Source organism: Grampus griseus (assembly GCF_964374135.1).
Source record: "Grampus griseus genome assembly, chromosome: 1".
Taxonomy (NCBI): Eukaryota; Metazoa; Chordata; class Mammalia; order Artiodactyla; family Delphinidae; genus Grampus; species Grampus griseus.
In genome coordinates this window covers 34,615,015-34,630,033 of record NC_139017.1, presented here as the reverse complement: position 1 = coordinate 34,630,033, position 15,019 = coordinate 34,615,015, and the positions used below count along the sequence as shown (strand labels likewise).

At 42.8% G+C, this 15,019-nt stretch overlaps 1 protein-coding gene across 1 annotated transcript in view; it reads right to left on the bottom strand.

Annotated features, from left to right (window-relative positions):
- NPL (N-acetylneuraminate pyruvate lyase) overlaps nt 1–15,019 on the bottom strand; it is a gene marked incomplete at its 5' end in the record, with an annotated part of 38,098 nt that overhangs the window by 8,917 nt on the left and 14,162 nt on the right. Inside the window, 6 exons of the mRNA XM_082652240.1 lie at nt 1,967–2,013; nt 2,146–2,294; nt 3,069–3,161; nt 4,809–4,884; nt 10,995–11,052; nt 14,184–14,359. Of these exons, the coding sequence (XP_082508366.1) occupies nt 1,967–2,013; nt 2,146–2,294; nt 3,069–3,161; nt 4,809–4,884; nt 10,995–11,052; nt 14,184–14,359 (599 nt within the window). The remainder of the gene's footprint in view (nt 1–1,966; nt 2,014–2,145; nt 2,295–3,068; nt 3,162–4,808; nt 4,885–10,994; nt 11,053–14,183; nt 14,360–15,019) is intronic.

Below are 15,019 nucleotides of genomic sequence, written 5' to 3'. Positions count from 1 at the left end.
TCGCACAGGAACGAGGACCCAACACAGCCAAAAATAAATAAATAAATAAATAAAGATAAAAATAAAAAAATGTAGTATCTGAGGTGGGTCCCAAAAACCCTATGCTGAGGAACTGGGTGAATGTAGCACCACAGTAAAAGGGGCAAATACTGGCAGATTACCTAAATTCTTTGCCAAGTTATATGTTACCCAGAGACTAGTTTCTAGTAATAATATTAATACGGATAATAATAATACAAGGACCATTTATTGACTGTTGTATTCCAGGTGCCTGACATAAACCATGTCTAATCCTCTCAGAGCCCTGTGAGGTAGGTGTGGTTTCCATTTTGCTGTGAAGAAACTATGTCGCAAAGAAGGGCAACGGAGTTGTCGAGAAGCTTACCATCCCTTCATACTGCTTATTCTATTACATTTCAGAAAAAATGGAGATGAGAATGTTATTTGATATCATAAAATGTTCTTGCTGACTTAAAAAAGAATCTCTAACTCTACCAATAAAGACAAATATCTTAGACTAATCACTGTTCTTAGAGAAACCAGCAAGGCAGAAGGTTCTAGAAATTCAGAACAAAGATGTTTCCCCAGTTTCTAATGACTTCTCCTACAGTAACTCAGGATCAGAAAAGAGTTTCATCTTGGTGTACCAGGAACAGAATATTGTTGGTACTTCATAAGTGTAGTCCCTGGAGTCAATACAAGGCATTCTGAGAACGTGAAGTTCACATTATCTTCTCGTAAAAAAGTAGGGAAGAATAAAATATAATCATTGAGATAAGTTACCTGCAGATGTGAAACACCCAAAGTCGCGATATATGCATGAATGTCTAAGGGGTTTCAGAATACTCTAATTTGAATCCCAGGGGTCTCAGATGTATCCTCATTTAGAGAGGAATGTGATCATAATTAAGGAGAAGTGAAGTGTAATCAAATGTACTTTGCTTTCAGATTCTGTTGACAGAATAAAAATGCCTAGTATGGGGGCCAGAAAAAAAAAAAAAAAAAAAGAATTTCCAAGGTCAGCAGATCCAGGCATTCAGGGTTCCTTGGAGGAAATGGCCTGTAGTGATGATGGATGTTGCAGGCATCCTGGCTCAGTGAACAAACCATTACTTACCATTACATCCAACCCAACTACTCTTCGTCAAAGCCATGCTCACCGAGATATGCTATGAGCATTACTTTGCTTCCCCTGTACTTTTCCCACAGGGAGGAAATACACTTTCAGTTAATGTAAATAGTTCAGTCAATCTGCTTGCAGGCACACTGCTACTGAACTAGGTTAACATGTGCAGTGGACATGCCAAATTGAACGTCCCTAGGCCTTCTGCTGAGTAGACATCAGGCCACTGATTCTACCTTCCTAGCTGCAGCTGACTGGACCTTACATGGACACCTGACTTGGCAGTGCTATCCAGTGATATCCTGAGATGCCCCTTTGGGCCCCATGACTGGCCATATGCATGCTGAAGCAGAGAAAGCCCATCTGGAGAGAAAGGCAAATAAAGGGATGTCCAAAGGACCACAGGTGGAGAACGGTCTGCCTTGGCTGTTGAGAGCTTTGCAGTTTTAGGTTCTCATCTTCTCTGAGACCTCACTGCACTTCCTCCCCTTGGGTTTTATGAAATTTCCCAGTATTTTATAATAACTTACCTTCTTTCACATAAGCTAGTTTGAATGGCTTTCTGTTATTTGTAACCAAATAATTTCTGATAAAGAAGTTCTGTGCATGCTCTCAGCTTCTGTGCCTCACCCCTAACTGCAACAGATGCTTCTTATAAGAGTGACTGAGTCGCTAACAAAGTGCTAAGCCCTAGTTCATTCCTTTTCACTAAGAGAATGTGGCAAAGAAAGGCAATTTCTATCAGAAAAGGTGTACTTGCAAGAAATACAACTGCGCAGGTGATGACTGCCTCTGTGGGGGATTTTACACTAATAAGCATTGGGAAAAATGAGTCCTGCTTACCTGCCCACTGCTCCAGTTGCTCCCATCACCAGAGCACTCAACAGTTGCTGATCAGAAACAGACAGAGAGTGTTAACTTTGATGAAAAAGAGAAGAGAAAAAGATGCTACTATATAAGTGGCTACATCAATTGTTGCAGAGGGAAACTAACCCGCTGGGATATGCCAGGGGGAAACTTACCTCATCCACCCCAAAAAGGAAAGCAAACTGTTGCTGGCGATTCTGATCAACACATTGCCCGAAGTCTAAGAGATCTGTGTCACTGAATTTCAGCCCTTGGAAGGTGGGGATCTTATCCTGAATTCCATCCAACAACTCCTCAGCACGAACTGTTCAAAACAATAAATGTCTCATTCACCAGTACACCCCCAGAAAATAACAGAGGACATCTCATCTAGTGCCACACATCTGCACTGAGCTGCCAGGGGCTGCTCTCAGCTGCAACTGGCTGCAGATTGAACATATTGAACATAATCACTTGCCCTTGCCTCCTAGTTCCTCTGTACTTATCAAATTGTAACCCTAAATCTTCTGTTCCTTGAAGACAATAGATGGATATTTATAAAGCACAACTTCTATTTTTTCTTCTAAGGAAGTTAGAAAGGAATGGCATTTTAAAAACAACCTAATAAATTTCATCTAACTGTAACAATCTTCTTGCTGGAGAAGTATGATAATGATAAAAGAAAACCTAAAAGAAAAGTGAGAAGAGATCGCAGTACCTTCCTGTGTGCCAGGTGCTGAGAACACAGTAGGGTACAAAGTAGACCCAATCCCTGTCTTAGTGGGGCTTACAGGCTATGTCTTCCCACATAAGACGGAGAGGTGTGTGTGACAGACACAAGTTGTCTGCTACAAGTACGTAGGGGTCAACTCGTCTTTCATACTTAAAAATCTTCCATTATAAGGTGGTGTCAATGATTGATAAGGGCTGACTTATTTTTGATAAGAGTGACTTATTTTGGAGCTGTTGGAACCATCTAGTCAACAGTCTTATGCTTTCGTGACACAGGGTGAGGTGGGGTGGAGCCGGGGTTTCTTAGTGAAATAGGGTACGATGTGAGAGGTGAAGGTGAAGAAACATGAAAAGAAGCAGTACTTACTCTTTACCCCTGTCAAAGCAGGAATGTGATAGTAGTAAAACGGCAGTGCAGGGGCAGCAGCGGCCACCTCCTTTAGGAAATTAATCAGGACATCTGAAAGAACAGCAGGAAAAGTCATGGTGTGAACAAGTGTAAAACACTGGCTTTCGCCAGTAAAAACTGAACCTTGGGACTTCCCTGTCAGTCCAGTGGTTAAGACTCCACGCTTCCAACGTAGGGGGCATGGATTTGATCCCTGGTCGGGGAACTAAGATCCCACAGGCCGCGCAGCCAAAAAAAAACAAAACAAAGAACCGTCTAATGAAATGCAACCATCCTTTTTGGAAGCCAAAAATTCTTGACACTCTTACCATCTCTGAGACTGCTACTGCAATGTCTTTGCAATTCACTTTATTCAAAGTTTTATTTTCCTCTCTGTAGAAAGGCCAAAATAAGAGGATCAGTTTCCTACCATACTAAAGAGCTATTAAAAAACTGGTGCAAATCTTCCCACATATTAAGAGAAGCTCATGAAATACTCTTACAAAAATCAGAAGCCCATCAGGCAGGATCCTTTTCCTCTTACCCAAAAGGGTAAGTGTGGTCAGTGAACAGCAAAGACTTTGCATTAAGATCAGAATAAAGTTGTAACAGTAAATTCTACAACAAAAAGATAAACAACATCTGCTCAAAATGGGAAGTCATAAAAGTAGTGGCACATCTCAACCAGAGTTTGGTACCTTTCCCTTTTGGAGAGAAATTCAGATATATCGGAAGACAGTTCACTCTGGTTTACTGAGGAATTGGGATTTTCTACATCATCCAATTTGAGCTTCAGCAGCAACATTACTACAGATGATAAATAAATCCAGCAGAATTGCTTACATCTGGATGCCACTGAATAGTGGGAGAGAAGCTTATGAACACATTTGAATACTGTGATAATAAATATTTTGACAAAATGATTGTGTATTGTTATTTTTCATTTGTCTTATGCAAAATGTTTTAAAACCATCTGAAAAAAACTTTAAAAATGTTCATTCTAAATTTCCCAAATAGCAGTATTTAAATTACTTACCAATATTAACGACTATTTTACTGATAACAGGTAATATTTCATGACAATTTTGACCTGTTATACATTTAGCTATGGATTTGTTTAATCGTGCATGCGAATAACATTTTGTCTGTTTTTAATCCTTTTAAAATTTGTCCTGCATTTTTGCTAATCAAAAGGATTAAAAAGACTCAGTATACCTGGAAACCACAAATAGTTTCCATAGAGAAAACAATAATTAGATATTTTGGAAGACAATGGATATTTCTGTGAAACCTCTTTTGAAATTCATCACTTACTCAAATTTGAATAGTACATGTAGTCTCAAAATGCCCATTACTTATATTCCTCTTTTGTTGAGAACAATGGTCTCATGCTTTGCTATGTGACTCTGACACTCTATGCAACTGATTGGCCAAAAGTGGACACCTGACCCAAACACAGGCACCTGTAGGTTGACCCAGGGCTTGGTGGATGACCTACTCAGATTACTTGACAAAAGAGCTGAAGTCCTTTAATGGAGTCTTTTCTTCTCTTTTATGGGTCCAGGGAGGCTGAATATTCCGGAGAACTACTGTACCATTGCAACTTCATGCCTCCAGTCCATAATACTTTACTTTCATGAGTTAAATACAACCATTTGGAATGAAGGCGTAAAGAAGCGGACCATGTACAGCACTGTGCGTTTTGACCTATCTACCTACCTTTGTTCCATGGCTTGAGAAAGAAAGGTGCAATGACAGCGATGCCATCGGCTCCTATTTTTGCTGCATGTTGGGCCTTTAAAAGAAGAAAGAAAACCATTGGTCACAATTCTGATGTGTGTGAATGTGGGGTCTTCTCCACCTCAAAAGGCAATTCTCAAACACCAGCTGGGTTTCCTACAATTCAACTCAACTCTGACACTATCTATCTGGAGATACAGGTCAAGGGCTCAGTCCTACAAGACTAGCTCCCTACCCCCATTTCAAATGCCAGGTTATCACCTGTGCTCCTGACCTATGGGCTATATAAATTAGAGGTTCCAACAACCCCCTCCTTCGGTCAATTAATTTGTTGGGGAGGCTCACAGAACTCAGGGAAACATTTTACTTACGAGATCACTGGCTTTTTATAAAAGGATATGACTCAGGAACAGCCAGATAGAAGAGATGCATAGGGCAAGGCATGGGGAAAGGGCACAACACTTCCATGTCTTCTCTCAGTGCGAGTGCACCACCCTCCCCAAATCTCCACAAGTTCACAAAACTGGAAGCTCTCTGAAGTCTGTCCTTTGGCGTTTTCATGGAGGCTTTACTACGTAGGCATGATTGATTATATCATTGGCCATTGGGGATTGGTTCAAATAGGGTTGATCATATCAACTCTAACTGAAAGTTCCAACCCCTAATTTTCATGCCTGGTACTCTTGGCAACCAGCCCCCATCCTTAGGTACTTTCTAAAAGTCACCGCATTAACATAACAAGAGACACCTTTATTGTTCTTATCTCCAGGAATTCGAGGGTTTTGGAGCTCTGTGCCGGAAATGGGACAAAGACCAAATACCTATTTCTTGTTATAGATCACAATTTCACAACCATCCTGGAGTAAACGATTTGTTATATTCACCTACAGCTTAGATACTAGAGGTTAACAACAAACTCTTCAAATTTGCCAACCGATGTACCCCTAGAGAGTGGAAAATTACCACATTTAATGATAAATGTCATTACCAGGAAAATCCCAGGTGTTGCAAAGTAGAGACCCCTGGTGGAGGTGAGCTGTGTATTTAATCTTATTCTTCTGCAGACTTTGTCAGTACAAAAAAAACTTGCTAAGGAGACATGAGCAGTTCTTTTTTTTTTTTTTTTTTTTTTTTTGCGGTACGCGGGCCTCTCACTGTTGTGGCCTCTCCCATTGCGGAGCACAGGCTCCGGACGTGCAGGCTCAGTGGCCATGGCTCACGGGCCCAGCCGCTTCGCGGCATGTGGGATCTTCCCGGACCGGGGCATGAACCTGCGTCCCCTGCATCGGCAGGCGGACTCTCAACCACTGCGCCACCAGGGAAGCCCGAGCAGTTCATTTTGATAAACTATAACTGTTAATTATAGAGAAACTTGCAGATGTCATTTCTCTTCTAGTGTTCAGCCCACTGGATGATACTGTCTTTCCTCTCCAAAGATATTAGTCATATTTTAAAATTTATATTACAGATTGGAAATGCAGTTGAGAAAGGCTGAGAAGAAAAAGATTATACATATCACAGAAGATACATTGCACTACTCTTCTGATATTTACTCACATTCCTTCAGAAAAAAATGAACATTTCCTCCCACTGGGCCCTCATAATATTTTTTATCTATTTCAAGTAGAGTACTTAAACCTAACACATTGTGAGGTAGTTATGTATCTTACTGGTCTCCAACTAGAGTGAATTCCCTGAGGGCAGAGGTCAGATCTTATTGACTCGTGTGTTCAGGTCAGTCATGGTGCTGAGCACATAGCAGGACTCAGTAGATGTTGTTGATTGCTTTGAAACATGCCCCACTACCTAAAAGGGAAAAACGGCTTTCCTCTGAGACTTAAGCTAGTGATATCTATATCTAATAGATGTGATTAACTTTCTGCAGAAGTAAAGTAGGAGAGTCAAAAAGAGATTGGGATATAGTCCAAAGAACAATCAAGACACTGGATAGGATTTTATTGACACAGGATAGGAACTGATATATTTGAATCATTTATTTAGCACCTTGTTTAGGACAAGAGCAGTAGGGTAACCTTAGCTGAAAGGAAGGAAAAGAAACCACGTCAGAGACAGTCGATGGCAGTGCCCATTCAAGCATCATCCAATGGAGAGTTATGTCTAAGCAGATGCCAATATTACTGTCTCCTTGGCAAGATTATCCCACAGCAGGGGATTATCCCTATAGCAGGGGATTATCTCTATACTAAGATTATCTTTATACTATTCTACTGTTGAACCCCATGGTTGACACTGTCTGTCATGTCATACATGACAATATTTTAAAACTCACATGACGCATAGAAGAAAGCAATTGAAAAGAGAAGGGGAAAAAAAAATTTCCTCCTTTACACTACCATAGTTGAAAGATCTGCTGTTAAGAAGAACAAATCAAGTGTAAAAAGGATAAATCAAGTTTCCAAGTCCTGATCTAGGCTTACTAAGCAATCACCTAGTAACGTCTTCCCTAGTGGCTTGCCTAAGAGTGTTGAATTGCGGTTTTGCAAGTATACAGTATACATTCCATTTCTAAATTCAATTAATAGGAAACAGAATCAAACAAAACCCACAAGCAGATGTTGGGGTTAGATCAAGTCATTGCGCTCTTTGGAATTAGAATATCTAAATTCTGAGGACGTGGTTATGTGGACAAAGAATGTCCCTGCCATTTCAGTAAACAGAGGATGCTTCGGCTGAACAGCCATCAGCCACTGCAGGCACCAGGTCGGTGCGACCTAAGGGGAACTCAGGATGGAGAAAAACATGCATATCAAAGGAATGGTTTCAATAAGCCCAATCTCTTGCACCTTACCATACAAGAAAACACTAAAATCATTAACTTGAGATGCGTGATTTTATGATTAGCAATAATCTTTTGATGTTCAACTATATATATATATATATTTTTTTTCCAGCCAAAAACTCCTATACATCCAGGCTCCTCCCTTACCTCTTTGGAACAGTCCCTCAGAGCTTGCTGAGTGGCTGTATCCCAGGCTTAAGTCCTCAGTAAGTCTGCTGAATAAAACATAATTCTCAACTTTTAGGTTGTACATTTTTTTTCAGTCGACAGTCCAAGCTACAACATCTTTGTGCTTTCTTTTCTTACTTGATTCACAAAGACCTCAAAACTACCACATGGTTTACTTTTCTGCTAGCAACTTTAACTCCTTCCTCCCTCGCCACAATATTACTCCACCTAACCTGCTCATCTCTAAACCCAGAGCAATCCAGTCTTTGTGTTCTTGTTCCTATGTTCTGGTTGAAAAGTGTACCTAGAAGAAAATCTCCACACCTGTGTGGAGTGGTGGTATGACAAATTTATGACTTACAACTTTGGTTGGTTTTTAGCACCACCGGGGCAATCCTTTTAAAAAAATTAATTACTTTTAAATTTATTTTTCAAAATTGTGACCAAGAAAAACACAACACTGGGAGTTCCCCGGTGGCCTAGTGGTTAGGATTCCGGGCTTTCACTGCCGTGGCCTGGGTTCAGTCCCTGGTCGGGGAACTGAGATCCCGCAAGCCACGCAGTGCGGCCAAAAAATAAAAATTAAAAAAATTCACCATCAGGGACTGGCCCCGACGGGAAGGGCCGGCTGGGCTGGAAAGAGGCAGTGGTGGGGCCGAAAAAAAAAAAAAAAATTCACCATCTTAGCCATTTTTAAGTGTACAGTTCACTGCTGTTAAGCATATTCACATTGTTGTGAAACAGAACTCTAGAACTTTTTCATCTTGCAGATCTGAAAGTTTTGGAAGGAGCTGTCAGCAGGAACTCCATTTTATACTTTAAGGGCTCCATCCTGTTAAACTGTGACTGTGCTGACCCTGCTGACTTAAAAAAAAAAAAAAAGAAGAAGCTCTCTGTTTAGAAAGGCATCCGGCAGAACTGTGCAGAAGTGTGCCTTTACTGATAACAAGTGAAACACACTTGATGAGTCAATAAATTGTAACAGGAAAAAAAAAAAGAATACATAGCTTCCAGTCACAACTCTTCACAAAAAACTTTTGGAAACTAAATGTGCTTCTCTGTTTTCCTTTAAAAACTCCTGCTTTTTGTTTCCGAGAGGGGACACTGTTCTGTGGTTGCTGGAATCTGTGCTCCCTGAATTGTAATTCTAAGACTCCAAATAACCATAAATGTGTTTTCTATGTCTGTGAGTCCGTTTCTGCTTTGTAAATAAGTTCATTTGTATCATTTTTTTAGATTCCACATATAAGTGATGTCATATGGTATTTGTCTTTCTCTGCCTGACTTACTTCACTTAGTATGATATTCTCTAGGTCCATCCATGCTGAATTAACAGATTCACACTACTTTATATAAAATAAACAACAAAGATTTACTATATAGCACAGAGAACTATATTCAATATCTTGTAATAACCTATAATGGAAAAGAATCTGAAAACGAATATATATATATATATATATATGTATATATATCTATCTGATCCTGCAAAAGAGAAAACACTGTTGCATCATTTGAAGTTTATAGTAACACGAAGGGCTGCACTATTGTGGTTTATGCTGGTTTTAATAGTTAGCTAATATCTAATCTCAATCTCGGTGACTTCCCTGGCGGCGCGGTGGTTAAGAATCCGCCTGCCAATGCAGGGGACACGGGTTTGATCCGTTGTCTGGGAAGATCCCACACACCGTGGAGCAGCTAAGCCCATGTGCCACAACTGAGCCTGCGCTCTAGAGTCCACAAGCACAACTACTGAAGCCCGCGTGCCTAGAGCCCGTGCTCCGCAACAAGAGAAGCCACCGCAATAAGAAGCCCGCACACCGCAACGAAGAGTAGCCCCCGCTCACCACAACTAGAGAAAAGCCCACGAAGCAACGAAGTCCCAACGCAGCCCAAAAAAAAAAAAAAAAATCTCAATCTCAAGACTACTAAATTCTACAGTGGTCTACTAAAAATTAACCTAATCAGGGATTTTAAAAAATGTCCAGGGGACTTCCCTGGTGGCGCAGTGGTTGAGAGTCCGCCTGCCAATGCAGGGGATGCAAGTTCGTGTCCCGGTCCGGGAGGATCCCACATGCCGCGGAGTGGCTGGGCCCATGAGCCATGGCAGCTGAGCCTGCGCGTCCGGAGCCTGTGCTGCACAACGGGAGAGGCCACAGCAGTGAGAGGCCCGCGTACCGCGAAAAAAAAAAAAAAATGTCCAGGGAATAAAATTTAAGGTTCAACCAAGCAACAGAATTTTGAAGGCAATAACTGCTTAATCTATATATCTATATATCTGTATCTATATATATAAAAATATAAAACTGAATCACTGCTGTACACCAGAAACTAACACAACACTGTACATCAACTATACGTCAACTTTTAAAAAAGGACCCCTAATAAATGCATTTCTTTGTTTTACAGCCTGCTTCTTTTTCGCAGACGACAAACTCTATACCCCTTAAACAACTCTTCTTTCCCCCTCCCCCTAGTCCCTAGCGGGACTCACTCTAATTCTGTTTTTATGAATTTGACTACTTTAGGTACCTCATAGTATAAGAAGAATAATACAGTATTTGTCTTTTAGTGGCTGGCTTACTTCACTTAACATAATGTTCTCAAGGAGGTTCACCCCTATTGTAGCATGTGACAAGACGGATTTGCTTCCTTTTTAAGGCTGAATAACATTCCATTGTATGTATATACCACCTTTTCTTTATCCATTCATCTGTCCATGGGCATTTGGGTTGCTTCGACCTCATTAACAGTGCTGCTATAAACATGGGTGGGGACAGTCTTTTTCTGTTTAAGTTTTCTCTTCCATTCTCCAGGCAGCAATTCTCAGTTTTTACCACTTCTCATTTCTGAACCCCATTTCCATCTCCTTTATGCCCAGCAGATGGCCTTGCCTTTTACTTCCTAGAGAAAACTTAGGTTGGCTCAAGTTCTGTTCCTTACCTGCAAACTAGGTAGCTCCATAGCCATCCTTACTTTGCCCAAAAGAAGAGGTGCCTCTGTCTCCTATTAAACGCTCTGCTACAGCAGTTATCACCTTGGGCTACTCTCTTTGTGGCTCTGTGTTGGCTTCCCTGCAGTCCTACACCTTATACTCTCCAGCATCCAATATTTAGCAAAAATGATATCGATTTTAACTCAAGCATAAAGATGGAGGCCCCTCAAGTGGTCTCTCCCAGATGGACCCACATACATACCAGTTCTTGTGACTCCTTCAAGCTCAGTGCTCCCACGTGAATTACTATCTGATCCAACCTGCAAAAGAGAAAACACTGTTGCATCACTTGAAGTTTATAGTAACACGGAAGAGCTGTGCTACCTTGGTTTGTGCTGGTTTTAGCAATTAGCTAATATCTGACTAATCTCAATCTCAAGACTACTGAATTCTACAGTGGTATACTTAAAATTAATCTAACCAGGGATTTTAAAAAAATGTCCAGGGAATAAAATTTAAGGTTCAACTAAGCAATAAGATTTTTTTTTAACATCTTTATTGGAGTATAATTGCTTTATAGTGTTGTGTTAGTTTCTGCTGTATATAAGCAACAGGATTTTGAAAGCAATAACTGATCAATCAATCAATAGTCAAGTACCTTATTTTGACTATGCATTGTTAGAGATGCTGCATTTGACGGTGACAATGTGCATGAAAATAGGTGTAAAGCTGAGATATTTTTGGTTGGAGATAAAAATAAAGAGGTTCCTCAAAGAGTACAACCAGGAACCAGCCATACGAGAAAGGAATTCACTGTGAAAAGTTTTTTCCTATCTTGTGTGTCCTCAGAATTTGGCCACGAGTGAGGTTTTCTCTGAGACCTCAGTGTTCATCTTTGGAGGTGCTCCACGGGGCCCCGTGGGAAGAGGCCACACTTAGACTGGTCTTCTGAGGGTAGGATCAATAAAACTCAGCTGTGAATGCAGTCATGCTGGCGAGTCTTCCAGGGACTCAGAGTGACACACATGCTGCCCTCATGGGATGGAGACACCACATCCCCGTTAAGGCCCAAGCATTGAGCCCTCCTGTGATTCTTGACTTCTTCTGTCTTCGGTAAAATGGGACCTAGCTGGGAAGTGCTATGATCAGGTCTGCATTTGTTAAGGATAACAGAAGACCTCTGAGAGGAGAAAAGGTGGCTGGCTGGTCTGCTTTCCCCTCACCAGCAGCTTTATTGCATGACCTCCTTAAACCTTTCACTACCCCTGTCTCCTGGCTTAGGTTAAAACAATCATGCATTCCCTCCCCCGCTCCACCCAGCTGCTGGGTCTGTGGCTTTAGCACAAACTTGTGATTTCCCAATTCAGGAGGACGAGGGTCCCGAAAGCCTCTGGTCCCCATGACTTACTTCCCTTTCCTAGTCACTGCAGCGGCTGCTCCAAATCTTGACTTTTCTCCTCAAGCTCTAAGTTCCACCCAAACCCTTGTTCTTGGCAGATGTCCTCGCTTCCAAGACACCAAAGATAAAGATTCTTCCACACACAGACTCCCTCCCTTCTCCTCCTCACCTCTGCGCTTAGCTGTGTTACCTTCTATGCGTTCCTCCCAGCTTCTTAGCTGTCTCCTAAAGCTACTCTGCTTACATTTGGGTTTATTTCAAGCCCCCGTGGAGACCTGCCATCAAAGGCATCAGTTCTCCACTCCCTTTAACCTCTTCTCCAATGGCACTGTCCTTTCAGCGCGGAAACGTGCTCATTACTTCCCTGCTTTAAGAGAAAAAAAACTACCCTTCTTTTAATCTTGCTTCCTTCACTCTAATCCATGATTCCTTCTCTCCTTCTCCTCAGCAGCAAATTTTTTGGGGTGAGGATAAGCTACCCTCACTGGTTCCCCTGCCATGTGTCTGCGGCATTCTAACCTCAGGGCAGCTGCTTCCGTGACAATGACCCAACTGGCTCTGCTCTCTCTGAGGTTAGCTGGTCATTTCCTACTTTCTCAATCCTACTGACTCTCACAGCATCTAATAATGATTATAACAAATGTTATAATGAACACAGCATCCACTGCAAATAGTTACAGTGAATTCTTACATAATACTTAGTACTATATGTGTAGACTGCTTGAATCCTCACCAGCGCCTCATAGGATAGGTACTATTAGTATTCCTGTTTCACAGACAAAGCACAGGGCATTTAAGAGCTGCCTGAGTTCACAGAGCTACTTAGAGGCACACTCAGGACCCAACTCAGGCAGTCCGGCTCTGCAGGCCCTGCTCTTAATCTCCACACTCCCCCGACGCTCTCTGAAGCACACTTCCTTCCTTCCAGCAGACAGGATCTGCTCTTCACCTCCCTCTGACCCTTCTGAGGGTTTTCTGTCTGCGCCCACTTCCCTATCCCTCCCGGTTCTGGTGCTTTTCTTGATGTTTACCCTTAGCCTTCTTCTTTCCTCACTCTGCCTGTGGTCTTTAAATGTTTGAGGCCCAGGATCTGACTGAAAATTAGCTGAAAACTGAAGATCACTAGAAGGTGCCTATGTGGACACGCAGTCACATTTGGCGTATAATTTCAGAGTATCCAAGTTGCTCTAAAGCCATTTAAGGGTCCCCAAAGTGGGCAGGGGCTTTGCACTGACCACCTCTGCTCCAGGCTCACTTGAGACTTACCTCCAATCTTTGCCTCCACCTAAGACACCGTCAATCACCCTTCTCTGATCCCTGTTTACACTATTTATCGGAAGGATCAGTGTTAGTTTTCATGGTCTGACATCTCCACTGGATGGTAAGCAACCTGAGGGCAGAGATCCCGTTTTATATCTCCAGCGCCAGCACAGTGCATAACACACGATGCATAACAGTGCAGAACAGACCACAAATCAAGCTTGGTTAATTGCCGTGCTTACTGAATTGATGCTGTCCTATTTGTTTCACCGTGGCACAGACTGAGTGTTATAACCCAATACATTAACTCGCTGAAGTTTAGAGGATGCAGAAAGCTCCCTAAGACTACAAGAGGAAGCACCACAAAAAGCATGCTGAGTCACATGCAGAGAGAACTGTAAGGAAGCAACAGGCTGATAGAACCACCAGGACCCACCCTGAGATGGGAAGGAGTATGAGCTGCTCAGTGGAAGGGCTAGGAGCTCAGCAGCCAGTCGCCAGGGCCCTGCTCCACACCCCCTCAGGCCAAGGACAGGGAACCGGAGGGACTGGCCTGGTAGATAAAACAAGAGGCTGTTCCCAGTTTCCCGATTGGATCTCTGAGAGCCGGGTGTGTCTGGCTGCCCTTCCACACGGAAGGGAAGGGCCCTCCTCTGCCTCAGCTCCTCTTTCCACAAGCTGACCTCAGGCCTGATTTGTGGTCGGAGAGCAGGGAGGCTGTGTCACCTGGGGTATAGCTGTGTCTACGCAGCTCTCGCAGATGCATGTGTTTATCATGATGGAGCCACTCACTTGTTCCTCCCTTCTGTCACCCACTCCTCCGCGACCCGGCAGCGCTCTGAGATGCTCAGGGACAGGCCTTCTCCTGTCGTGCCATTCACTGTTCCAAACAGAGAGTCAGTCAGCGGGACCAACCGATACCTTTCGTGCTTCCAGCACCAACGCTGGCAGTGCAGGGGCAGAAATCCCTGCTTGAGAGGAAGGGACACGGAGAAACACCAGAGGACAGAACCTGGGTGGGTGGGGTGATGCCATGTTTCCATTTCCACCTCAGACTCAGCCTTTTTTTCCACCCTCACCTTGTCAAAAGGAGTGGGAAGGTTAAGTATGACTTGTAATTTACAAATCTCATTGTTTTCAGGGACAGAGAGTATTTTAAATGGAGACAGAGGTAACTGCCCATGTTTCAGGCAAATCTCCGAGCGCGCCAGGCAGTTCTATATTTGGGCTTGAATGGCAGGAAAACCAATACCGTTCAGTACTGGGATGTCAAGGTGGTCATAGGTGGCAGTTACTTATGAAGACAATGGTGTGTACTACAGATCTAAAACGACCTCTGTCTATAGACCTGGGTCCCTGGACTCTTTAATCAATAGAAATTGCTAAGAGGCCAGATGAGAATTCAGGCAAGGCTTTACTGAGGTTCCTGCTGCAGCATGAGGGAGGGAGAACAAGAAAGAGGTGTCCTTGCTCGCTCCCCAAGGTGGCGAGCTGGTTCCTTAAAAGGGGTAACAACAGGGGCGGGCCTGTGGGTTGGGCAGGAGGCGTAGCTTAGGTGTTCTACCCACCCCCTCGGTGCTGCTGGGTGCAGGGATCACGCGCGGTACCTGGCATGCTCCCGGTACCTT